A 26,839-nucleotide genomic window follows, 5' to 3' on the forward strand; every position below is an offset into this window, starting at 1 on the left:
CACGGGGTTTTCTGGGGGGTTTTTAAAGATTTTTATTGGGGAATTGGGGGGATGAGAACAGTGCTGGGGAATTAGGGGAAGGGGAACAGACAAGTTGCTGTCGTTTTGTTCTTCAGTCTAGTTGTGGAGGATATTGCTTCACTGGCCCAAGTTGGCACCATCATTGCACTCTTCCCGGGCGAGGCAGATCAGTCACCGGCTTCTGGTCGACCACTCACTGCGGCTGCTGGCTGCTCACGCTGGCTGCTGGCTACACACGGTAGCCCATGGCAACGCACTGCCGCAGGGGCTGCAGCCTACGCCGTCGCCGGCGACTCAGGGCAGCCCAGCTCCAGGTTGAGCTGTTGTTCAGCATCTTAGCTGTGGAGGACAGTGTCATTGGCCCTCATATGTGGGATCCAAACTGGGGCCCTCTGGCGTCCCAAGCCAGTTCTTAACCATCACGCCACTTGGCCGGCCCCATATTCACAGGTTTTTGATGAGAAGGTATAAATAGTGGGGGGAAATTTGAAAAATTACAAAATCATCCAAACTCCTTTCATACATTTTATGCCAGGGGGGGATGGTACAATTTCAATGGAAGGTAATTTGGAAAACATTCATAAAAATTATAAACACACAAACTTTCTTAGTTGGTGATTCTACTTGTAGAACTTAATCCTACAGATAAACAAAGTCATTCATTGCATTAGTGTTCGTAACAGGAAAAAAAAAAGTAAACAACCTAAATATCCATGGTGAGAGGAGTGATTAAATAAACTACAAAATGTCCATACAATGAAATACTCTGCCAACTTAAAAAGAAATGAGGAAAGTCTTTGCGTCATGACAGAAAATAAAATAGGTCTAAAACAGGTAAAGTAACAAAAGATCAATGCAAAAAAAAAGTATATAATGTGTGTGTGTGTGTGTGTGTGTGTAATCACTTATAGATACATAAAAAACCTCTGGATAGGGAAACAAGAAATTCATAACATTGCTTCCTCCAAGGAGGGGACTTGGATGGACCAGGGATGGGGAGGGAAGGAGACTGGAGCACACACACTCACGTACCTCTGGAATCTTAGGTCATGTGAATGCATTGCATTGCCTATAAATAACAAAACATTATAAAATAATCTTTTTAATTCTCCCATTGTAGAAAAATATGTTCCTTTGTCTCCCATTTTTATAACCAGACTACCATTTGTTCAGCTGGTGAACATCCACTCTGCTTTTACTTTAAATCAAGGTTTCTCAAGCTAGGCATTGTTGATAACTTGGGGCTGAATCCTTCTTTGTTGTCAGGGGTTGTCCTGTGCATTATAGAGGATGTTGAGCAGCATCGCAGACCTCTGCATACTGAATGTTAGTAGCATCCTCCTCCTTTTGTTGTGACAAAGATGTCTGTAGACATTGTCAAATGTTCTGGGGTGGGGTGAGGGGAAGGGGGGGCAGGCAAAAAAAATCCAGTTGAGAACCACTGCCTTGAGATAATCTATTTATGGTGCTGAACTCAGTACCTGCTGATGAAAATCTTTAATAAAGGGATACTACCATGAAAAAAAGGGGGGTGGGGGGAGGGGGAGGGGAGAAAACAAAATGTCTTTTGTACAAATCGTGGCAGAGCTGTGAAACAGTGAAGAAATTGTCTTGTGGCATAGTGAACTCTCTTTCAATGGAATATTCAAACAGAGGTTGAGGGTCATTCTTTACAAAGCCTTTAAAAAGCATCTTCCTTTGAGTAGGAGAATAGAGTATGCAGCTCAAGTCCTTCCAATTATTAAGTTTCACTGGTTCTGAATACGGTTTGCTCTGTTCCGTGTTGGCATTTACAGAAATCTGACTATTAGTTTACCGCAAAATTCTTCTTTATAAAGTTTGTCAAATTCTTCTGTTCTGCTGATAAAAAGTGCTTGGAACTTCACTGTTTTACGATGCTTTGCAAAAGACCTTGAAGAGATAAAAGGGAGGTGACATTTTCTTTTGTACCTAAGTGCTAGAAAAAAATAACAACTTGATCCTTATAACCCTCTACTTAAGTAGTGTACCATTTGGAATTAAACATTTAATCATTTTATGTATTTTCAAATTTTTATATACATCTAGTGCTTTTTTTCTTTGAAAATTATTGTTTCAAGGGATTCTAGGCTCTGACTGATGTATAGACAAAATGAGAATGTTGTCTCAATTCAGAAAATGCTTTTGGGTAGAGAGGATTCTTAAGAAGACTTTAGCAAAGGTGCTAAGGTTTCCTCATTTATGGACACTAATTTGTTCTTCCCCTTAATTTTCACAATGTAATGTAGCTATGTTTCTGTTGTCATATAATGCTTAGATTCCCTAGGAAATCTTTGAAGATAAAAAAATGGGCTTTCTCCATCTGTCTATACCACCACCATCGATATCATTTTTTTGCCATACATAATTCATTTTTTTAAAGATTTTTATTGGGGAATTGGGGGATTGGAACAGTGCTGGGGAATTGGGGGAAGGGGAACAGACAAGTTGCTGTCTTTTTATTCTTCAGTCTAGTTGTGGAGGACGTGGCTTCACTGGCCCAAGTTGGCACCATCATTGCGCTCTTCCCAGGCGAGGCAGATCAGTCGCTGGCTTCTGGACGGCCGCTCACAGCAGCTTGAAGGCCGCTCACGCTGGCTGCTGGCTACACACAGTAGCCCATGGCAACCCACTGCAGCAGGGGCAGCAGCCTATGCCGTCGCCGGCGACTCACGGCAGCCCAGCCTCAGGTTGAGCTGTTGTTCAGCATCTTAGCTGTGGAGGGCAGTGTCACTGGCCCTCATATATGGGATCTGAACCGGGGCCCTTTGTCGTCCCAAGCCAGTTCTTAATCAACGCGCCACTCGGCCGGCCCATTTTTTTTTTTAAGCTGAGCAATTCTGCCACCTGTTGGCAGCTCAGCAGCAGCTCAGCTCAGGCTGGGACTTGAACCACTATTGCTCAGAGCTCGCACTCTTGAGTGAACTCTTAACCAACTGAGACACTCGGCCAGCCCCCTGTAATTCATTATTTTAACATTTGTATTATCCTTCCCAAGATTAGGACACTAGATTCTCAGATGACTCAAGGTTAAAGTAACCCACCATGGACATGTTTGCTACTTTGATTGACTGTCTGCCAACAAAACATCTGCAACTGATAAAAATCTTTGCATATCAATGTTTCTTTTATCATAGGTAGTAAATATAATCCCTCCCCCGAAAGGTAATAAAATACAAATTCAAGAGGGATGTTTTAAACTTCAAAATATCAAATGGTGAAGGGAGGAAAATTGCTGAATAATTTTTTACCATTTCTTTTACAGTCGCTACTGTGACTATAGTCACCTCGAGAAGCCCTTAGTGTTGGTAAAATAGTGAACATCATCCTCTTTGCACTTTACAGAGGTCTGTTAAAATGTATTATCCTATTTCAACTGCAATAAATGCAGATAATAGATTTAGATGTTTGCAATAGATTTATGTTGATTATATCAGCATTTCCTGTCAAATTAGACTACATTGTGAAAAGTTAAAAGGAGATACACTATTGCTTTCTGATCTTTTTCGTAGCTACTCCACAGCTGAGATATTTGTTAAACCCAAATCATTTAGATTATATCAGAGATATATCATAATAGGGTGTCCAGTTACAATTCAATATATACTCACTGTAATCTCATTCATGTCTGAATTCCATCTTAACTATTGAACACTGCTAGTATTCAAACCCGTGGTTCTTATTTTTAACATTATGAAAAAAAAAAGAAAACCTTCTGATGTGAATTTGTTTATTGTAGCTGCTGTAACAAATTGCCACAAAGTTGGTGGCTTAAAACAATAGAAATTTATTCTCACAGTTCTGGAGGCCAGAAGGATGAAATCAAGATATCAGTAGAACCATCCTCTCTCCAGAGGCTTTAGGGAAAACCCATGTCTTGCCTCTTCTAGCTTTGGGTCAGCGCCCACATTCTTTGGTGTTTCTTGATTTCACTCCATTCTCTGCCTGTATCTTCACATCAAAACCCAGCTCTGTCACTTATGAGCTATATGACCTTGAATAAGTTATTTAACCCCCTGGGTCCTCAATTATCTCATCTTTAATGGGAAAAATGTTTCTACTTAATGCATACGGTGGATTCATTTTAATATTTTAAATACTTGAAATAATGTTGGGTTCATAATAAATGCCAGATAAATGTTTATTAAATAAGGCAAATAATTCCAATATATTTCATTGTCAAAGCCCTTCATAATATTAACATATACTCATGAAGCTCTCTATCACTTTGAAATCATGTATTCCAGTCTCTCCTGATCAGTTACATGTCACTTACAATAGATAGGCGATAGGATAGATCAGCGTGAAGACACCAGATACTAAACTGTGGCTCGCTAAAGAAGAGCAGAAAAGCAAAAGGTGTGAGGAAAGTTTGTTTTCTATAAACAACAAAGCTAGGCACTCTTTGGATTCCCTACTTTCATTTTTGCATCATGGGCCTGGCAATAAAGTGATCTCACTCTGTGTTTACTGAATGAAGGGTTTCCGGCATTGGTTGCTAACTCAGTTTGAATGACCCTTGAAGATGTAGCACAAATCTGTCAGCTCTCATTAACACTGATCCACACCGCTGATGCTGGTGCCTTGATCCTGCTTTCTCAGGTTTCAGTGAGATTTGACCTCTTAGAGAATGACAGAATCTTTCCTCATCTGTGTGAGACCCTTTGGAAGACAGCTGCACTATCCACCTCCACCTTCCCACCAAGAATACCATGTATATATATTCTTACATAACATTCATTAATCTATTGAAGGGATAGATCCATTTTAAGTTGTATTTAAAATCATTTGCCTGAACACTAATATATTTTGTGCTTTATTGTTCTACATAAGTTTTCTTTTTTTCTTCCATTCCTCACTATTTTACCTCATATTGAAAACTACCTTAAATCATTTTTAGATTAAGGCTTTATGTCTTAATACAGGAGATAGATATAGATATAGATAGATATAGATATAGATAGATAGATATAGATATATTAGAGCTGATTGGAGTTCTTTGTCATCTTGAGCCTATGAGCCTTGTAATAATTTAATTTTCATTTATATCAAGTAATACAGAACTTTCAAACCATCTCTAACTATCAGTGATTTTTCTCTCTAGGTGAGATGATGTCAATTTTGGTCCCACTTGGAGTATTTCATATATCATCATCTGGAAAAAATTCCAAAATGTTTAGTGCACTTGTTTTTCTCATCAAAAACAACTCCAGAAATGCGTTGTCTCTATTGTAAGGGTAAAAACAAAGCAGTTTTTTTCATCATCTTGATCATTGTTCAATTAAATTTCCCCTCAGTCTTTAAATTGGAAGTATTCCCATGGAAGTTATTAATAAGAAATAGACTCAAAATTAAGGAAGGACTAGTAATTCTTCTTTCAACCATTAGGCCTAGATTGCAGATATTCATTAATTCTATCTGTTTTTGTATTGGTTGAATTTCTAAAATTGTCTTGTCTGGTTATCTCCAAATTCAAAGTTTGCTAAGGTAAGAATTTGACTTGACTTTTCTTTTCTCCCCATCAGAAATTTCAGAGAAGGAAAAGCCATGTTTAGCAAAAGGTATAAGAAGGACAATTAGAGGAGGAAATTGAATATAAAACCCCAGAAAACACAAAAGTTACATATAAGAATGAAAAAAATATATAAATATATATAGACTTGTTCAGGGAAAATTAAATAAGCTGAGGCAAGGGACACCTAGATTGTATGCTAGCCAGCAAAAAAATATGAAACCAAAGAGGTATTGATCTGAGGCATGGCTCACTGCATCATGCTACAGTCTTTTTACACTTAGAGTGACAAGAATATTTACAACTTTGGCTCAGAGAGTGCTTCTGAAATATAAATCCTTTGCATCTATTAACCTACTCTTTCTTTGTATGTTATAATAAAAACCTATTGTTAATGATTTCATTGGGTTAAACATAACACAGTATAAATACTTTAACATTAAAATATTTTCTGGTATAGATAGATATAAATATAGATATAGATATATAGATATATACACATATCTCAGTTAAAATGCACTGCCAGGAAAATCACATGCTGCAAATAGTACAAACCATGTTGAAATTGTAGTATTTACAAGCAGGAAAACTACACACTTATTGTTAATATAAAGCAATTTAAAAGAAACAATTAGCCGACACTCACTGTAACACATCTGAAAAAATGACAAGGACGTATATGGCCTTTTCCTGATGAAAACTTGTCATTAGCTTATCTCATCATCTAATGGAAGTCCGTCTCCACATGCCCATATCAGAATTACTTTTTATTCAAATGTGGTAAAGTAATTTATTTCTTATCAAATTGAGGTTTTCCATACGCAGTTTCAACTTGGGAAATTTTAGTTTCTCAAAATATGTTTGTATGAGAGTTTAGGTATTAGTGAGGAAAGGATCAGGACTCAATATTTTTTAACTCCTGAGTTTTGATTGATTGATTACTCAGTGGATTGGATACAAATGTACCCCAAACTTGTTAATATAAATAAATAAATATAAATCAATAAACTGAGCCAATATTGGAAATGAAGGGTAAAATTAAATACTCTGGTATTTGTAAACTGAATATATTTAGGTTTTAGGAGTAATATTCTTGGAACCCACATTCACCGTCAGAGTAAATTGATCTAAACCAGAGCTGTGAACTAGTAGATTATGAATCAAGCTGATTTTACTTTTTTTTTTCCCCCAAAGATTTTATTATTGGGGAATTGGGGGAGGGGAACAGCCAAGTTGCTGTCCTTTTGTTCTTCAGTCTAGTTGTGGAGGACATCGCCTCACTGGCCCATGTTGGTGTTATCATTGTGCTCTTCTGGGGTGAGGCAGTCGCTCGCTGGCCATTGGTCGGCTGCTCACAAAAGCTCACGCCCACTGCTGGCCAGCCCCACTGCAGCCTACACCATCGCCAGCAACTCACTGCAGCCCAGCTCCAGGCCAAGCTGTTGTTCACCATCTCAGCTGTAGAGGGCACAGCGTCACTGGCCCTCATGTGGGATCCAAACCAGGGCCCTGCTGCTCAGAGCTGGTGTCCCAAGCCAACTCCTAACCAACGCGCCATTCACCAGCCCTCAAGCTGACTTTTCTACTGAAATTCCAAACAAACTACCAACAGTGAAGTTAAGCTTTGCAACTTTCTTAATGCCCTTGTTCTATGTGAATGCTTAAGCCCTACTAAAAAATATTTAAGAAACTCAGTGGTGTGCTGGGAAGCGTTTAACCACCAACTCTCAGGGAAAAGGGCGGGATACGGCAGTGATTTGGTTTGCACCGTTTGCGAATTTCCCAGGTGTAAATCCTGCCACCATGACCCATCTCACACTACCAGCATGAATGCCCAGATGTGGAGCTGGGAAGGGATGCACAACATTAGATCTGTGAGCCGGTGCTAGCCTGCTCTGCCCAATATCGAAGCTTCTTGTCATCATGTCCAGATAGGTTAAAGCCAGACAGCAGGTCAAAAAGCACCAACATTCCTTGATGCGGATGTCAGTTTGTGTAATTGTAATGATCATTATGTGAATATTGTTGGGTAAAGAAAACGGAATTCTAGCCATCTACACTTTCAGAGGAGCTACCAGAAGACTGTGGAATCTGTGGAATATGCCATAGATCCCACTGCACAGTAGTCAGAGGTAGAATCACAGTTCTTGGGATATCTCTGCTATCTCATGGCAGCTGGGTGGACGTTCCCTTGACAACTGCTCTGGTTAATCAAGGGTGTAAATAAGCTTCCGCTTCAGCGGGGCTCACGCATCGTCACAGATCCTTTCTTTAATATCAGTGCTTCACAGAATAATGGCTTGGTTTTCCCTGTGATGTATTATTCAATACATTTGGGCTATCTGTCAGTCATAGGAAAATCTAAATAAAATAATCAATCTAAAACCAATAACCATCTCATGACCATCATCCAGAAACAGGAAGTACTCATGACAGTCACCTATTAGAAGTCAAACAGTATTCCTTGGACAAGCTGTTTCATGGCCAGCCTGACCGGTTCCTTGATGCTCTAAACAAAAAGGGGTGCGTCAGGATGCTTTCGGTATGTTCATATTATTTTTATTTGGCAAAGGGCCTAACACTCTGGTTTTTGTGCCTGTTTGTTTTTACATTGTTTTAACATATATTATAAATTGTGCTGAGTTACACTGACAACCCCAAGAAACACGGCTGTGTTGATAGGGCTGTACGAAACCATTACATCATCCTCTTAAACAGCATCTTCTTCAATTTGCTCACACAGGCATGGCAATTGCATTAAGGACATGAACTGCTAAGGAAAGCTGTATGTCCCTGGACAGCTTCATCCATACTGCCTGATGTATACTCTTTTAAATATATTTTCCCATGTTTTCCCGTTGCAAACAGGGAGCTAAAACAATCACACTATCCATTAGACGCTATCTTTGCAGGGACCTGGTGCCATTCAGTGCCTCCATCTCTGCCATGGACTTTTACTGCCATCTGCTGACAGGAGTCCTCATCTCAGGTATTCTTGTGCAGAGCTGTCACAACTCAACTAAAACTCCGGGCTGTCCATGAAGATCACAGCGGCTAACAATGGAAGTTAGCCTTTCCTGGTCCTAAACTCTATAGCATGAGAAGACTCCTGTAATGAAAGTTCCAAGCCGGAGATGAATGAGCAGAACTTACATGTGGTAAACATTAAGACTGGTTATTATTGGTCAGAATGCTGATTTATTTGGAGATTCATTTAACTGCTATCTATATTGCAAGTTATCCATATACAGAATTTTGTTTTAATTCATTTTTAGTCTAATTCAGGTAAACAAAGAAACTTTTACTAGTAAAGTTAATTCATGTCAAAAGTATAAAATAGACAAGATAGCATCATGGCTGGGTAATAGCCAAACCGAATGACAAAGGATGCATTTATATTTTGCACCTGTGAAAGCATTCAGTGTGTCACGAATTTTGCCATATTCCCTAGAAACAGTTGGTGCTGTTGAGTGTTGTTACGGTTACAGCATGGTTCCAAAACTCTGCAGCTACTGCGATTATGCATGACCTAGGTTTCGAAAGCCTTCAGCACAGCAGGGCAGTTGTCCCTTAAAGCATTTAATTTCATTATGGTTTAATGCCAGTGACTCACATAACTCCCAAATTTGACAAATCAAACACAGGTGCCTTAGAGAGGAAAAAAAATCCTCACTTCCTATTTCTCTTTGGAGGGAAAACAAACCTCTTTATTTATGTACTCTTGAAATAAAAGTACTGAAAAATATTTTGAAGCAGATGCATTGAAATGCCTTTAGCACAAAACAGACCGGAGGTGGACAAAGCCAAAGAAATTAGTTCTTCCCCAATTTAAAGCCTGCGAACTCATAAAGGCACCTCCAAGTGGCTTGGTTAATTTTTCTTCATTCTGCCTCTCACAAATTAAAGATGAGTCTCTATTTACATGGCCCTTCAAAGGCAAGGACTTAGCTTGATCTTTATTGCTGTCATTTCTTATTATGAAAGAAAATAATGTGGGACTTCTAGTCAAGATGACTCAGTAGCTTCACACTTTGATGCTCCTCCTCTGTGTCAAACACAGAGCAACGACAGAGAAAACAAAAAACAAATAGCTGGAAATATAAAACAAGACAAGAAAGAGACAAAAATGCAAAACAGCAAAAGAGCTAAAACTGCAGGTCTGCCATTATATGGGTCTGGAAACAGGGAGGCTCAGCTCCTATAGGGCAAAGGGAACTAAAACTACTAACTAAAGAATATATGGGGGGGGGCAATGTGTGTGTATATATATATGGGGGGAGAGAGAGAGAGAGAGAGAGAGAGAGAGGGAGGAATATCTGGGATTCTGACTTTTAGCAACCTGCCAGCTCAAAAAGAAACAGAATGCAGCCAAGGTATCATGAGCAGAACAGCACCAAGCAATTGTTTTCAGCTCTGTGAACGGACCAGTGGATATCTTTAATACCACCATAAGAGGGAACTACCAAATGTCCATTATCCAATATTCTGGTTTAAGTGCCGATCAAAGTGCAATCAGAGGAGCAGGTTGGGTTCGCGTTAAGCAGGCAGAGTTCAGTATAACAGAAGCGCCCAGGAAAAGGCCAATGTGCGTGGGGAAGAAGAGGGAAAAGCAAAAATACTTCCCACTGGAAATGAGCCTGCACAGCACAATATGAGACACATGGAAATATTGAGAAAGGAACCAAGCAAATCAGCAACTGGAAAATGAATCACTCTAGATAAAATCATTTTTATGGAAAAGCCTGACAAAAATCAAAACAAGTATTTTTGGGATGCTAAAAATCATAAATGAAGGAACAACTTTTAAAGGAGAAGCTATAAAATCATAATTTAACACCAAAAAAAATTGGAAATGATTCAAAATATTGGGGATAAGAGAATATATTCATTGAAACTTACAACTCATTAGCTAGAGTAAATGGTCCTGGAGACTTTTGAGGGAAAACATGGTACCTAGGAAGAACACAGGCTAGAGAAATGAGGAGAACTTTTTTTGAATGAAAGCAAGATTAAGCAATTTAGAGACCAGCTTAACAGGATTTCTAAAAATGTCTAACATAAGCTCTACAAAACTCTATAAAAAGAAATTTTGGAGAATGTTGAAAAGCAATATTTGAGGTGATTCAAGTGAGAATTTTCCAAAATTGCAGGAATATATAATTCTTGAGATCGAAAGTACACTCAGAGAATTAATTAAGAAGAATAAATAATGATTAAGCCACATCTAGATTCATTATCACAGATTTAAAATATGATCTTAAAGCTATCAGAAAGAAAAACTAAAAGGACAACCTTTAAATGGAACTGATAATGACTTCACATCAGCAACAGATTGCAGAAAATAATCGTGTACTATGTTTCAAGTTCTAAAAGAAATAACATGTAAAATTTTATATATAGTTAAACTATTATTCAGGGGTGATATGAAATGTGACATTGTGAGTTTACTGTCATGTACTATGTTTCAAGTTCTAAAAGAAATAACATGTAAAATTTTATACATGAAGTATTATTCAGGGGTGATATGAAATGTGACATAACTGTGAGTTTACTGTCCACAAATTCTCATTACAAGAACTATTGACGATGTACTTAGCAAGATCGATGGATAGGTGTGCCTGGAAGGAAAGCATGGAATCCTAGAAAACAGGAGAATGTTAGCAAATTATTTAATCCTTGATTTGTTTTGTATAAAAACTAAATTTTTATTTTAAGAGGTGAAATTGAAAAATATTGTATGTTCAGTGTCAAAATTTAGAAAATGCAAATAAACAAAAGAGATAAATTAATAATCATTCTCATTTGTCACATAAAGATAGCCACTGTTAATTAGTGAAAGTAGTTCTGGTATAATGCCTATGCATATTTTTATAAAAATATCATTTATCTCTATGTCTTTATCTCTGTATTTTATACAAATGCATCTTTGTATAAGGATATGAAAAAATGAGTGGTGGGTGGAATAATTAATTTCATTAATTATTATTCTACAGCTCCTGCTTAAAAGCTGGATCACATTCAATTATATAAAAGTACTTGATTTAATTCACCAGCCCACTCTCCATTGTTCTACGTTTTTACAACCCTTCCCTTGGTTTTGGGTCCCCTAAACTTCCCGTTTGAGCTGGATCTTCTGAAATTTAAAATAAATTGTCTTTTCCAAATGTGAATGTTTCTGCCAAATTGCTTAGCATATCTAAAGACTATAAATCTAAAGAACAAGAATATTAAGGACACTGAAAAATATGTCTGTTTCATCAAATTTTAATTTTTAAAATAATGCAACCTGAGTATTTGAATTTGAATTCTATTACAAGCAATGTTAGTAGAAGTAGATGAACACTTCAACTTGACTGTGTAATTTATTTTCATAGAAATCTCTTTAGAGATCCCTCTCTAGTCAGCAAATAATTGCTTTAACTTTGGATTTTAATATTAGCACTGAATGATTTATGTACATTAAATAATGTGGTTCTCGCTAACCATTTATGAGCTAAGAATGATTATCTCCATTCTGAGGATAATCACACTTCAGGGAAGAAAGGTTAAGTGGTTTGCCTAAGATCACTCAGCCAGTCAATGGATTATCTCAAAATATGATCCTCGAGTCTTTAAATCATTAGGCTCGGCTGGCCTCAGCAATACTTGAAAGATATAAGGGATGCACATTTAGATTTTTCCTCAAATTATTTATGTGATATAATGTCAAATTTGTTTATAGAGCTTTTTTTATTGATGTTTCTTAAGACATAATTTGGTCTATAAGCAAATGAGACATTGTAAAATGAACATGGTAAGAATCTACATGTGGAAAAATCTCTAGTGGAATTAGAGTATCAGCTTCTAAAATAGTACATAGACAAAGTAGACAACAGAAAAAAAAAACATTTGGTGGAAGAGTCAGGGGAATAAAGGCAAGAAGTAACAGAAAACAAATAGAGTGGCTTCTTTTTGTAAATTTGCATTTCAGGGTTAGATTTTAACAGGCTCTGAATGAAACAAACAAAAAGAGATATTTGTTGGGTTGTCGGAAAAGTCATGACGCATTTTTGCAACGAAAATACGTCATAGAAAAAAATACATCATGACTTTTCCAACAACCCAATATTAATGAGGACACATGCACTACCTGGGAGCTATTCCCTCCATCTCCAGAATAAAAGCATCATACAGGTTTACCCACCTCTATCAACAGGGATGACAAAAGTGCTTCATATAACCTTACCCTATGTTCACACAAATGAGACACTCTAGAAGTTATTCCTAGACTCTAAGAATTTTCAACATTGATTGATGTGAGCAGAATTAGAAGTGACCTTGGTAAACTAGAGTAGAGGCCAAAAAATAGTGGATTGATGTATTGCAAGGACCATATCAGATTTGTATTTCTGGGTAGGGGGGACAAGGGAACCAACAGGATGGTTGTCTCTTTTTCGAGGCGGGAGGGGAAGAAGGGCATTCGGTTTGTTTTTCCATCCAACTTAGTCTCTGAAGTTAATTTTAAGAAAAAGTATTGGTAAATGGTTTAACCAAGGATTGTTTAACAAAACTGATTTTTTACTTGAAAACTAGAATTTCCAACCGATTCTGTTTGCCTGGAACATCCCTGGTTTTAGTACAAAATTTCCATGTCCTGGGAAACCAGCAAATTAGGTCAGTTGGTTAAAATTAAAAATAAAAAGTGTGTTCATTGTCCAAACTTTAGAAAATACACATAAGCAAATGTGAGCATTAAAATCACTCACACTTTCAGTATACAGAGATAGCCACTGTTAGAAAATGTATTTCCTAAAATCTCTATGAAGTAGACTTTGTAACAGTGCAAGCTACTATTATTACATATGTCCAGTGACAGGGTAATATCATTTGAATTGTCTTTTAAAATTGTATTTAAAAGTCTATCAAGTACCTTAATAGGTGTACCTTTTCATCTGATTGCATCACTCTATAACTCTGATAAGTTTTCAGCCGTGTATTGACCATTTCTGATTCATTCTACAAATTCCCTTAACCTTACACGTCCCTTTATCTCTGAAACACAGAGCCTGTTAGTACACCAGCAGCACGCTTTCTGAGTGCAGATAACTGTATCACCGTGTAATCTCTCACTGCTCAGGGGTATGCAGCCTTTCCTTTCTTATTCCATTCCTGTGTCCCCTGTAGGCCACGGAGGGGAAACGTCTATCTAGGGAGTTTAGCATCATTTAACATCGATGTTTCTATTTGACAATCTCCTACATGAGTGAGACACTATGTCAACCACAGTGAGCACTTAAAAAGTATCAACACCTACTTAGACACATAAAGTTCTTTTTGTTGTGTGAAGGTTTAACTTTCTGAAAGCTTTTCAAGTCCTGATTTAAAGACAGGAGGAAAGAAGGGGAGTAAAATGCAGTGTTAGAAAGGAAATATATCTTTTATCTTTCCTAAACTGTTCACACTTGGTTGGGCCATATTTCAGGATTATTATGATCCAGAAAGTACCTCTCTCATGGAAGAAGTACTTACCATCAATGTGCGAAGTTACCCTGTTCTTGCCAATAACACACATATTAATGGCCTCTTCTTTTTTATTTCTAGCTATTTGATGCCGGTTGGCAGCCCTGGGGTCGCTTGTATGATTGAAATGACTGCAGATGGAAAACCTCCAATAAAGAAGAAAGACACAGAGATATCCCATGCCTCTCAGGTAGGTATGCATATATCCAGTTTCAAACATGACTAAATGTGCCCTCAATATTTCAAATACGTAGGTATTTTTTAGTCACTTAGCGTTAGTAATCTTCTGTATTGAACAAATTCCTTGTAAAAGCTCTCAACAAAACACCAGAATATTCATCTCTGATACTTTTAAGTATAATTAAAGATATTTAATGTTGCCTGTCACTATAAAAGTTTTATTAAATTTAGCATGAAATTGGTTTTCTTCTCAAACTTTACATATAGCATATTATGCTTGATTTAAAAAACAGCTCAGAAATGGGGAAAGATGAGCAAAATACAAAACAGTGCTGAAAACTTACATTTTTATAGACTATGGTAGTGCTTGTACTGTGCTGTTAAAAAGTCCATTCTCAGTTTTCCAGATTTATGTTGGCCAGAACATTTTTCTTAAAAACATTGCATGAAGCTAAATTGAAAGAGAGGATGTCTGTCCCTCTGGAGACCAGACAATTTGCTGAATTCTTTTAATTTTAATGAAGTGGTTGATTTACACGCTTCTTGGTATGACTTTATAGCAATACATGTAAGATAAAGAATTCCTGGTTCATTTGATCATCATGGAGAGTTAATCTGTATAATTAGAGCTCCAAAGTGCTAATTTTGGTACACATTAAAGCTTGAAGTGTGCAGTGCCCTAATGAATTGGAAATTTCATTTTATTTCCATTTCTTCTATGTTGTCTCTTATTGAGTATATGCAGGCATCTAAAAGAAGCACATAAGAACGTCTAACATTTGCTTAAGCACATTATGTTTTCCAAATTACGGCCATATATAGTATCTCATCTGATCCTCTCAAGAACCCTCCAAAGTAATAATGATTCCTTATTATACAAATTTGCCAGTGTCTTTCTTGGGGCAGTGCCTGTCATCTTTCACTCTGTTTTCCATCCTCAGTGCTGCAGGTTCTCTGGACCTGCTACAAGCTACCCAGGTTTCTTTTGTTCTCAGCAGCCCCCAAGTTTCTAGACTATTCTGGGTCGCATCAGAGCTGCAGGTCAGGCAAAACAGAAACCAGCCTCTCCGGAAGCCCCCTGAAAAGTCAGAATGTTAGAAGCAAGTTCCCCTCTTCCCTATCCACACCCACCCCCCAACCCAATCACCAGGAAGAGGCCACTGAGCTGAATGAGCCTCTGTCTGCTGCATCACAGGTCCCCTGAAGCAGCAGGATGCCATCTACTTTTCTTCTGTGTTCAGTGATACCCGGGCATCTAATTATGCCAGGTCTTGTCAGTGCCCCAAGACAGGAGAAACAGAAACCCACTCTTCAGGCAGTTCCCTGAAAATCCATAATTTTGCATGCACATTCCAACCCTTTCCATCCTCAGGGAGAAGTCAGGAGTTGGGGGCTTTCACCTACTCTTCCTCACTGAGCTTGGGGCCGGGGGACTATGCATGCTGGTCCAAACCCTCATCTTTGTTCCAAATGCCCCCCAAGTTGGTCCTCTTTTCTGTCAGGACTTAGGTTCAAACAAGACAGAAACTAGTCCCTTGAGCAGCACCCTGAAAAGTCTACACATAGGATATGTGTAGGATATGTGGGAAGCTTGCAAACTTAATTGTCTGATGGACCTCGTATGTTTGAGTCTTCCATTTCTCCCAAAGAAAAGGTGGGAACTAGAAATTTTCTCTCAATCATGCCTCGCTGAACCCAGAGAGTGGCGGGGGGCTATAGTGAGTAAGTGCCACGTATTTTCCTACTGGCCTCAATACAGTCGCCTAAGGTTCTCAACTGAATCCACGCATTTCTCACAAAGGGACTTGGTCTGTGTATTGTTGAATCAATCTCTCTCCATGAGGGAAGGAAGGAACGTCTGGAACTTCCTAGCCTGCCATCTTGCTGACAGAAAGCTGCTCTTTTCTAACTATTTAATTTATTTATTTCCCCACATTACATTTAATTTTCTTATAGACAAGAATAATCTCACATCCTTCTTTTGTATCTGCACATCCCTGTATCCATGTGCTCATAGGGTAGCAACTGGATTCGTTGATTACTTCACTAAAGTTCAGGTCTTTCTTTGACAAGCTGGGAAGATATTATTTTGAGAACATTTCCTAGCCTAGAAAGCTTTAAGAATCAAAGATTTTACTGTGAAGTGTGGGACCACTTAGGATTTCACTGATATTTATCAATTTACAAGAAAATTTTTAAAAAGCCTTTGTGTGAGCTGCTTGATATTAATCTCATAAGTAACTCAAGAACTTCCATATAAGCACTGCCCTTTATGCTGCATATATAATATAGGGATACATATTAGAATTAAAGCCACATTGATATTCCTTCTTTAATGATATCCAGCAAGGATCTGCCATATGCTGAATCTGGCAAACTAGCAAAGCTCTAAGGCAGCATGAAGTAGAAGAAGAAGACAAACAGGAGACCATGGAAAAGCAGGATTGAGCTTCATGAATTGAGTCATTTGTAACAAACTTATATCAAACCTCCTATTTACAAGGTGCTGCTAGAGACTGAGAGAATCCCAAAATGACCAGGGGTGGAGGTCCTACTTTAAAAGGGCGTATCAATTAATATAAAAGACACTGTATGCTCACAAATTATCATGTTATTGCAGGGAGGAGGTGGGGGAGAGGCAGGGGAGAAAGAGAGAGAGAGAGAGAGAGAGAGAGAGAGAGAGAGAGAGAGAGAGAGAGAGACTAACAGCAAAGGGATAGAGGGTTTAGATAATACTGCTTCTGCCTTTTGATTCCCTCCCATTTAATGTCTCTAAACAGTTTCAAAGAATTTAAGATTCAAATCACAGGTGAAAAGTTATTTAAATAAATCTTTCTTCCCAAACACTATACCCAACATCTCTTATCCATGTTTATTCCAAGACTCCATGTCTTTGGCTTTGAATGTCTCTGCATACAATTCAGATAATATTAAAAACAAAAAAAATGTGTAATAACAAAAGTCAAATCATTTCAATTTTAAGTCATTATATTCTTGGATAAAGACAAGTACACTCTGATAGTTAATCTTAACCAAAAATTGCATTTCTAGTTACCTTCCTATATTTCCTCAACACAAAAGTTATTGAAGTTCAGACAGACTTGAGGACGTAAAACAAAGGTAAACATTGAGTTGAGATATCATTACATGTGTGTAGTATTCCAACATCTAAATTTAAATTTAAAAAAAAAGAGGGGTAAAGCAGCATCTTATCCATCTTCCTCTCACTCCCCAGCTTTCAAAAGTTTATTCCCTGTTACCTATCTTCTTATTTTATTCCCACTTATTATAAAAGAGCACTGCATTCTTCCCTTAAAGGGAAGCTCTGAGAGGAAAGGAGATGTTCATTCATTCTTGTCAGATGTGGAGTACTTTTCCCTCAGTCACCATTCATATTTTTCATTATCTTGATGATTCCTCCTTGATGATTGCCCATGTCTGTTCTCTGTGGTTTTATCTTGTAAGATCATATCTTGATGTCAGACTCTATTCTCTATAGTCTGATTCACAAGAGGTTATTAGAAAAGACTTATTTTAAAGACCTGTCTTCTTAGGAATGATTATACACACACAAAAGGCAGCTCTTGGATAATTGAGAGTCTGGGGATATAGGAAGTCAACCAGTTTAATGGTTATCTATGTGCAGTCAACGACAGCAGCTTTTTTAGACATTTCAGGGCTCCAACTAAATGTGGGCCTCAGATCAGAAGAAATACAAGAGCCATTTATTTCCATTGTTTGGGTGTTTTTTAGTGGTCTAATAAATCATAGATAGCTCTATAGACTTTCCCTCAGATCTGCCTACTGCTGACAGAAGAGGAGGGTATTCTTCCATCCTCTATCAGTTTTGTGCTAAAACAGCACACTTGTCAAAGCAGTGAGAGGTTTGCTGTTCCAGGTGTGTGATCAATACACAAAGATGTCAGAGATCCTCAGTGAGAGGAAGGTCATAGCCTTGGATTTGCTGAGCCTGCAGGTTCATGATAGATCCCAGATTGCATTAGCAGTGAGTCACTTATCTCAGGCGATAAAAGAGCACTACTAATAGTTTGTTAGAGCAATTGACATAAATGGACTTAGCATATGGAGAAAAGGATATAAAACAAATAGACGTACTCCTACGCAGCATGAGGGTTCTATTAACACACCTTGAAAGTTCCACTCCACTATACCCAAAGGTAGTCATCCTCTGGGTGATTATATATTTGAATCCTATATGAAACACTCAGGAAAAAAAATTAAGGAGTACCCTTAGGAGCAGAGCCTGAATAACTAAAAAAAAAAAAAGAATAAGAGCTCCAATAATAGAATTAGTTTGATCTATTGTGGTTCATGAAGATGTTTTGATATTCCTAGAATTACACATTCTTCTGTTCTCTAAAAGCACATTTGCATTAAGCTGGAAAATATTGGTATAAGTATTAAGTGATATTACTAGGCATCTCTCATCCCTTCTTCCCCTCAGAGTCATAACTTAATTATTTGGCTCTAGTTTTTGAATTCTTGCAATGACAGTTTTCCATTTTAATGTATCTATAATACCAATTTAAATACTTTTCAACATCAGCTTGGACTGCATGAGTGTATTTTGGGGATAAGGACATTAGAGACATAAGCTGCACAAACACTGCTGCATCTACCTGTCATATGCCAAACGGCCCTGAAGGTCACGGTCTTATTACCAGTTCATCCAGACTTCAATTGTAACTCATAGATTCCTATTGAAGAGAGTTGCATTTTATGTACATCTAAATAATAAAAGTTCAATATATATATATATATATATATGTGTGTGTGTGTATAATATATATGCATATATATATATATATATATATATATATATATATACACATGTATTGCTGAGGGGTGGGAAAGGAAAGATTAGTAGCAATTTACATCATGTAAGTGATTTTTTTCACCATTGTGGTTAGTGAGTATAAGGTCTATTTCCAAATAAGATCACATTCTGGTATATACTGGAGGTTAGGACTTCAACATGTGAATTTGTTGGTGGAGCACAATTCAATCTCTAATAATAATTAACAAGACTTAATTTTCTTTATCAGTTATGATTTGCTAATGTTCACATTGAAATGCAAACACTTGAGTTCCAAATTACATTTCAAAGTAATCAATCAGCAAGTTTTGTTGAATGCCTATTTTTTATACTAAATTGTATTAGCTATTATGAGACATACCAAAGAAATATAAAATACAGGCCCTTTTCTAAAGTAACTTACCTTACAACCTCATGGAGTTGACAAAATCAGCCAGCATTTGCAACCTGTGTAACATAGGAGAACACATTAAAACATGCAATTATAGAAGAAAACATCCTAAGCCTTTCCTCTGTAATCTAACAACACCTTATAAGAAGATTTTTTTTTATTGTTATTTTTCCTACAGGTACATTTTGAATCAATGTTCCTCGGCTATATTCCAGAAAATGTTAAGATCCATAAGAATGCAGGCCACCTTTATGGGTTCAAGGGCTGTATTCAAGAGCTTCAAGTAAACAACAAAGAGTTCTTCATCATTGGTGAAGCACTACGTGGAAAGAACATTAAGAACTGCCCTGTCCCTGGGTGTGCTCAGCATCTATGCGGCAACAACGGCACCTGCATCAGGTAAGTGTGAGCCTCCTGATCTCCAGCCTGCTGTGCATGACTCCAAATCCTTAAAACAGTAAGACCAGCAGAATTGTCATCTGGGTGAGAGAGAGAAAGGCCTGGAACATACAAGTTTGTGTGTGAATCATTTAGGTGATGCACACATGTGGTGGATACTTGTTTGCTCAAAGAAATTTGTGTATTGTGGCTCTGGTGGCAAGAGATTCCTGACCTCTGAAAATAACTAGGTAGCTGGACCTTACTTGGGCAGTTTTATATGGATCCAAGTGTAAGTTTCTCAAGGTGTTCTGCTTTTTAGAAATATGAATGAGAGATTATTATTCATTGATAAGGGTTTTGATGTATTAATTTTTATTGTGTTTATTTTTGCTTCATCTTCAAAAATATCTACTTACATCTCTAAGATTAGAGATGGAGAAAAAGTACCTATACCTAGTTCTTCTTTTTATTTGCAATTCTATGTATGTTTTTCCTCCTTCAAGTAAAGATTCGTCATGCTTATAAGCTTAAGGTCTTAATTAAAATTACTTTCTGCTCCACTAAAGTGTCTTAAGTGACTTGAGCCTGAGGGAGTTTCATTTGGACAGTGTAGAGCATATTCTAAAATTTCTTCAGTCCTCTGAGAAATCCTTATTTCAGGGTTACAAATAATGACAGAGTGGAAGCTGAAACGTGTACAGATTATAATAATTCAAGTCAAGAAAAAAATTGACCAAATCTCATAGGAAATATCTTAATTAATTTACTTCAGTGACACTAAGGGAAAACTTATCAAATTGTCAATGACTCCATAAAAGTAAACACCTTATATACATCATATGGGAAAGAGAAAAATTCTGTCAAAAAGTAGGATGGGAAATGGTAGGCAGAGATGGTCTCTGAAAGAAATCACTGGAATGGAAAATAATAAATAGAGAGAGGAAGAGAGGGAGAGAGAGAAAACACCAAATGGCAAAGAAAAGCAATGGACTGGTATGATAAATTCAAGGTGATGTATTAATTAGACAATCACGAACTGACCGTAATAAATTTGAAGAAAAAGCATGGTTGGAAAAAGAGCTCAGCTCTTAGGGTATCTAAAACCTTTCTTCTCATTAACTATATCTGAGTGAGTGACTTGATTTACACATTTGTAAAAGAACAACAGCAATATAGACCTATTTCACATGGGGAAAGTATGACAGATAAAGTTTTAAAGGGGTTTGGGACCGGCCGAGTGGCGCAATGGTTAAGAACTGGCTTGGGATGCCAGAGGTCCCCGGTTCGGATCCCACATATGAGGGCCAGTGACACTGCCCTTCACAGCTAAGATGCTGAACAACAGCTCAACCTGGAGCTGGGCTGCCCTGAGTCGCCAGCGAAGGCATAGGCTGCAGCCCCTGCGGCAGTGGGTTGCCATGGGCTACCGTATGTAGCCAGCAGCCAATGTGAGCGGCCAGCAGCCAACGTGAGCGGCCAGCAGCCGCAGTGAGCGGCCGTCCAGAAGCCGGCGACTGATCTGCCTCACCTGGGAAGAGCGCAATGATGGTGCCAACTTGGGCCAGTGAAGCAACGTCCTCCACAACTAGACTGAAGAACAAAACGACAGCAACTTGTCTGTTCCCCTTCCCCCAATTCCCCAGCACTGTTCCCATCCCCCCAATTCCCCAATAAAAATCTTAAAAATATATATATAAAATAAAAAATGTTTTAAAGGGCTTTAAAAGAGAGTGCATTTGAGGCTAATGTGAAAATCACTTTGGCCATGGTCACTTTTCTGAAGGAAACCAAATCAAGGCTTTACTTATTAAGTATTCTGTTTTATAATGAACCCATTAATAACAATTATTTTTTTAAAAATAAATAACAATGCAGAAATGATCCAGCAGGGCAGTCTTCAGAACCCTGCAGAAAAACTTGCGTTTTTGCCTAATTTCAGTGAAATAGAAACAGGAAAAAAGTTTCTCCTACTGATTTTCTAGTGTCTGAAATATTTGTGTCATTTAACTTAAATAAATGTTGTGAGTGAGGCTTTACCATTGATGGAGATATAGAAGTGACAAGAATTGTGTTTTTTCCCTTCATATCTGTGGTCAACAGACTCTATCATAGCCCCCATCATCCCCTCTTCTGGTGTTCAAGCCTTTGCATGATCCCCTCTATCTTTAGTGTGGATGGGACTGGTGATTTACTTTTAGCCAACAGAATAACCAATAGAATAGGGTGATGAGATGTCACTAATTTCCATGATTAGGTTACATAGGATTGTGAGCTGCATCTTGGAAGGAGACTTGTGCTTGCTGACTTTGATAAACCATGTAGCAATTGTGGGAAGGTCCTTGTGACAAGCCACTGAGGGTGGCCTCCAGCCAACAAGCAGCAATGAGCTGAGAGTGGCCACTTGCCAGCTGTATACCCAACAAATAAAACACTTCTTCACATCCTATGAACACCATGATTTCTATCTTTATTGCCAGTTCTTAACTCCCATAAATGACCCTTGCGTTATTGCACCCAGGGCACACTTGTCCAGGGCAACTCTGATTTCCATTCCAACACATCCCCGCGCACGCCAAAACCAGAATACATTGGAGTGGTCCAGTACAACAACAATAAGAATGAATGTTCCAGAGGGATCATAATCACAGCCCTTAGGAGGTCAAAAGTTTAATGCAAGAGCACAGATATCTATAGGACCACAGGAAAGATCATCAGAATAAGAATGCTGCCTGTCACTTTGCTGTTCTGTGTGAAAAACCAATGCCGACCATACATAGAGTCTCCAGCAGTCTGTGCAAGTAACAAAAGGAGAAAGAGATACAGACTGAAGGAGAACTCCCAGTGAGGACATGAGTACCTTCAAACCAAAGAAGTTGTTCAAAAAGAACAAAAGCCAGAAAAATAGGTCACAAAAAACCACAACCATGACCATCACCCTATACCCAGCAGACATACCTACACTTGGACTACACTAATTGTGTAAATTTGCAACCAAGGAACCTTGGAAACTGTGCTGCTGAGCCTCATCCTGACTTTGACAGATGGATCAAACTGACTTAATGCATTTGGCAACTCACTTGCCATCTATATTGTTGACCAAAGCCTAAAGTTCCTTTCCTCTCTATGCTGCCACATCATAAAATAGATCTTTCCAAATCCTCCAAACTCTTCCAACCCTTCTCAACCTTTGGGTCTGTTTATGCCATCTGACTTGATCTCACTCCTGAGCCAAGCCAAGCAAACTTCTAAATTCCCCTCCTGTTTTCTCCTATTTTCCCCAAAGGGGAGATTGGAGGCAAGACAGCTTTCAAAATAGCAGAGCAATTCAAATAAGATATATTAATATCTTTCTGGATGCAAAGGATATGGACAAAGTGACCTGATGGAATTTTTTTTAGGTCCAAAAAGTAATAGGCGATCTGTGTTCAAAATAAAAGAGTCATTATTACAAAGACAAGAAGAAAGCTCTTTTACTTCTCTGATTTTCTGTCTCAAGGTATAGAGGCACTAATGTTTCAATACTATAGCATGTGTGCGATTTCTACGTGAAAATGCCAATAATAATTTCTTGTAACAGTTTTATTGTTCTAGTCCACAGACTCTCATCTAAAAGTTGAGGAATGCCTCCAAATGAGGAATACAACAACCTTAAGAGAGGCAGAAATTTTTCAGCCTACACACACACACACACACACACACACACACACTTGAGCATTCTAATCCATATCTCTGGGAAATGCATGCCACGCTCCCCCACATGTGAAGAATAATAGTGGTTTAAGAGATAACCCTTAGAGAAGCATGTCCTAAACAAGAGTAAGATGGTAAATGAACACAGGCTCAGTACCACAGAGCTACACTTTAGGGTTCACAAAATAAAATACAGTTACATAGCTATTTATAAACAAAATCATTACTAATTTTAGTAGCTCGGTTGCTATAACTCACTGTGCTGTCCCTACATTGTCTATGAAGGTAAGAAAGTAATCTGCTTACAAAAAGACAAATTTCATGTTGAAAAGTATTAAGGGGAAGTATTACTTCAGCGGTTTTGCTGAGCAAATGTCATTCTGCTTTGAGTGCCATCACATGTTTCTGGACAGCATCCAAGCTTTTTTCATTTCGTTATAAATCTGTGCTAGAATTTTCAAACCCCTGTGGTTGCTTATTTCAGAGAAATCCAAATTGCATGTAGTGAAATTCAGTTTAGAAAAGTGATACAGAAGGGTTATTCTGAGCATGCAAATCTCTGTGGACTTTGAACAAGCTGTTTCCAAAAGGGCATAGGAAGGTTAGCAAATTAAACAGATAATATTTAAATCACTTTCTCCTTTCCGTGCCAGATGTTTTAAAATAGGTTAAACAATAATTAAAAGGGGGCATCAGGTTTGGGAATATACCCTATACAACCATGGCTCTAAAAACTTATGCCACTGACATTATGGTAAATAATTATTGAGACATGAATTTTAGGCTTAGTCTTAATTTTATCAGGAGCTAAGTGTGTATGAATGTATTTTATCATGCATTGAAAGTCAGCAATCCCATACGTGAATGTGCTTCCTGTGCCTCTAATTGTCCTCAGAGCTTTTATCCATCACTAACCAGTGCTACCCTCCATGTGCTGGGGCAGGGGTCAGCCAACTGTTTTTTGTAAAGGACCAGATAGTGAATATTTTAGACTTTGTATCTCATCTAGTCAACTTTGCTATTGTTACGCCAAAGCAACCATTGAAGATACGTAAATGAATGGACATGGCTGTGTTCCAATAAAACTTTATTTACAAAAATAGGTGACTGGCAGGATTTGGCCCAAGGACCACAGTTTGTAGACTATTGCACTGAGGCAACAAGTGGATAAAATACTTTTATTTGATCAATTGACCAAGAAATTCCAACTCCATTTAATTTGTCCATATTAGGCAATGTAGCTAGCTAGCTAGCTAGATGGATATATTATAGAAATATATAAGTATAGTGATTATAAGGTATTGGCTCACACAGTTATGGAGAATAAGAAGTGCCACGATATGCCATCTGAAAACTAGAGACCCAGGAAAACCAGTGGTGTAGATTCCAGTGTGAATCTGAAGGCCTGAGAACCAGGAGCATTAACAGCAAGAGACGACTAACGTCCCAGCTCCACAGTCAGGTAGAGAACAAATTCAACCTTGTTCCACTTTTTGTTCTATTCAGACACTTAGGGGATTGGATGATGCCCACCCACCCACATTGGGAAGGCCCACCGGCTTCGCTCAGTCTACCAGTTCAAATACTTACAGATATACCCAGAAATAATGTTTAACCATCCTGTGGCCTAGTCAAGTTGTCACATAAAATTAGCTATAACAAGAAATCTCAAAAAAAAAAAAAGTATCTTAACATTAGGGAGCTTTCATTATTCTCAGTATCTGGTGTGGATAGAATTAAAAATTGTTTTCCTTCATCCTTTTCTTTCAATCCATTTTTCCCTTTTATCTAGTTTTATAGATACCTTTTTTGACACTGGTGAAAAAAAAGTTACTTTTCATGATTTCTGAGGAATTTAGTTTTCAAATCATTTAGCACTTCAAAAAGAAGGAGGAGCCATAAATAGAATTTGAAATTGCAATAGGGTACAAAGAATTAGGGTTCTGTAATAAGTGGCAACCCCCTACAAAATGTTCGCTTGTCTTCATTGTCATTTCACAGGGGCATGTAGTTAGGCATCACCTGCTGAGATCTTTCAGTTATTTCTCTGTATCTAAACCAGATTACCCCTAATCTAGCTCAGCAGTCTACCCTAGTCTTCTAAATACCCAGGGGGAAAAAGAGCCTGTTTCAGATCAATTTCTCACTACCACATTTAGACTAATAACATCTTCAAATATTTAACCTTTCTTTGTAGTTGCTGTGCTTTCTGTCTGCAGTCAACATCCTTGAATGTGTACTTGGAATTTGAGCATCTCTTGTACTAGAGAACAAATTTGTATTTGGTTAGATTATTCTCAGCTGTAAAACTTTGCCACTGAACATCCAAACATCTTAATTGTCGGCAGCCCCTATTGTGAAAACCAAGGGGGAAAGGGAAAATATCCAACCAGATTTCAAGTATAAAAGAAACGTATGTGGTTTTGTCCATTTCTCTCATCATGTTAATTAATTGAGCATGTAAGGCCTTTATCTATGTATTCCATTCCAAGCTTTATGGAGTGCAAATATAAAAAAGTTTTATTTTTTTCTTCTTTCACTGGTGTCAAACATACTCTGTAGGATCTCTCTTTACTTTCCCTTAATGGAATATCATGCAGGTTCCAGAGCCTTCTCTTTGCGTTCACATGTTAAAAGCATCTGGTTCAAGCCTGCTCCAATTTAAAACTTCTCTCTCATACCCAGTTTCGTAGTCACCAGTCCCCTACTTGGTTGGATAGAAGTTCCATTGAAGAACCTGAGTGGGAAGGAATGTGATATATCCTGATGCCTCTCTGTCCCTCTTCTGTTTTTAGTCTCTCCAGCTTTGGGGCACTTTGAGCAAGAGTGATTTGACTGAAAAAGATTCAAAGGTTGTCTTATTAACCGGTCTCATTATGGTTCTTCATGCCCTCCCTGCAGTGCAAGCTCAGTGCTGGATCTCTTGACACATGCATGCGTGAGTCCTCACCAAGCCCCACATTAGGGGCCATCCAGGAGGGGGGAAACATCCTCTGGTTTCTTTCTCCAGCCATTTCCTTCACAACTCCTTACCTGCTGGTGTCCCCTCACCCAGTAGCAGAGCTGGTTTACTCTGAAGCTAACGAAGCTTAAAATGCCCCCACCCTTGCAAATGTTGTTCTGAGACCTGGAACTTGCCAGACATTGCAGTGGGTTGTTAAAAATTCTCTTTTGGAGGGGAAACCAGGTTGCACTTAGGAAGCATTTCCATGTAAGCATTTCCTGTGAAAAGCCTAAAGAGATTTCAGACAATGACACCAAATCTCCAAGTTTCCTTGTAATTCATTGGGATTTCTTTTTTCATTCTAAG

The 26,839-nt window shown here is 38.0% G+C and overlaps 1 protein-coding gene across 1 annotated transcript in view; it reads left to right on the top strand.

The window, feature by feature from the left end:
• LOC109393324 (protein eyes shut homolog) overlaps positions 1-26,839 on the top strand; it is a 1,090,347-nt gene that overhangs the window by 879,184 nt on the left and 184,324 nt on the right. The window contains 2 exon segments of the mRNA XM_019662404.1: positions 14,132-14,240; positions 19,637-19,857. Coding sequence (XP_019517949.1) covers positions 14,132-14,240; positions 19,637-19,857 — 330 coding nt within the window.

Source organism: Hipposideros armiger, unplaced genomic scaffold (genome assembly GCF_001890085.2).
Source record: "Hipposideros armiger isolate ML-2016 unplaced genomic scaffold, ASM189008v1 scaffold_375, whole genome shotgun sequence".
Classification (NCBI taxonomy): domain Eukaryota; kingdom Metazoa; phylum Chordata; class Mammalia; order Chiroptera; family Hipposideridae; genus Hipposideros; species Hipposideros armiger.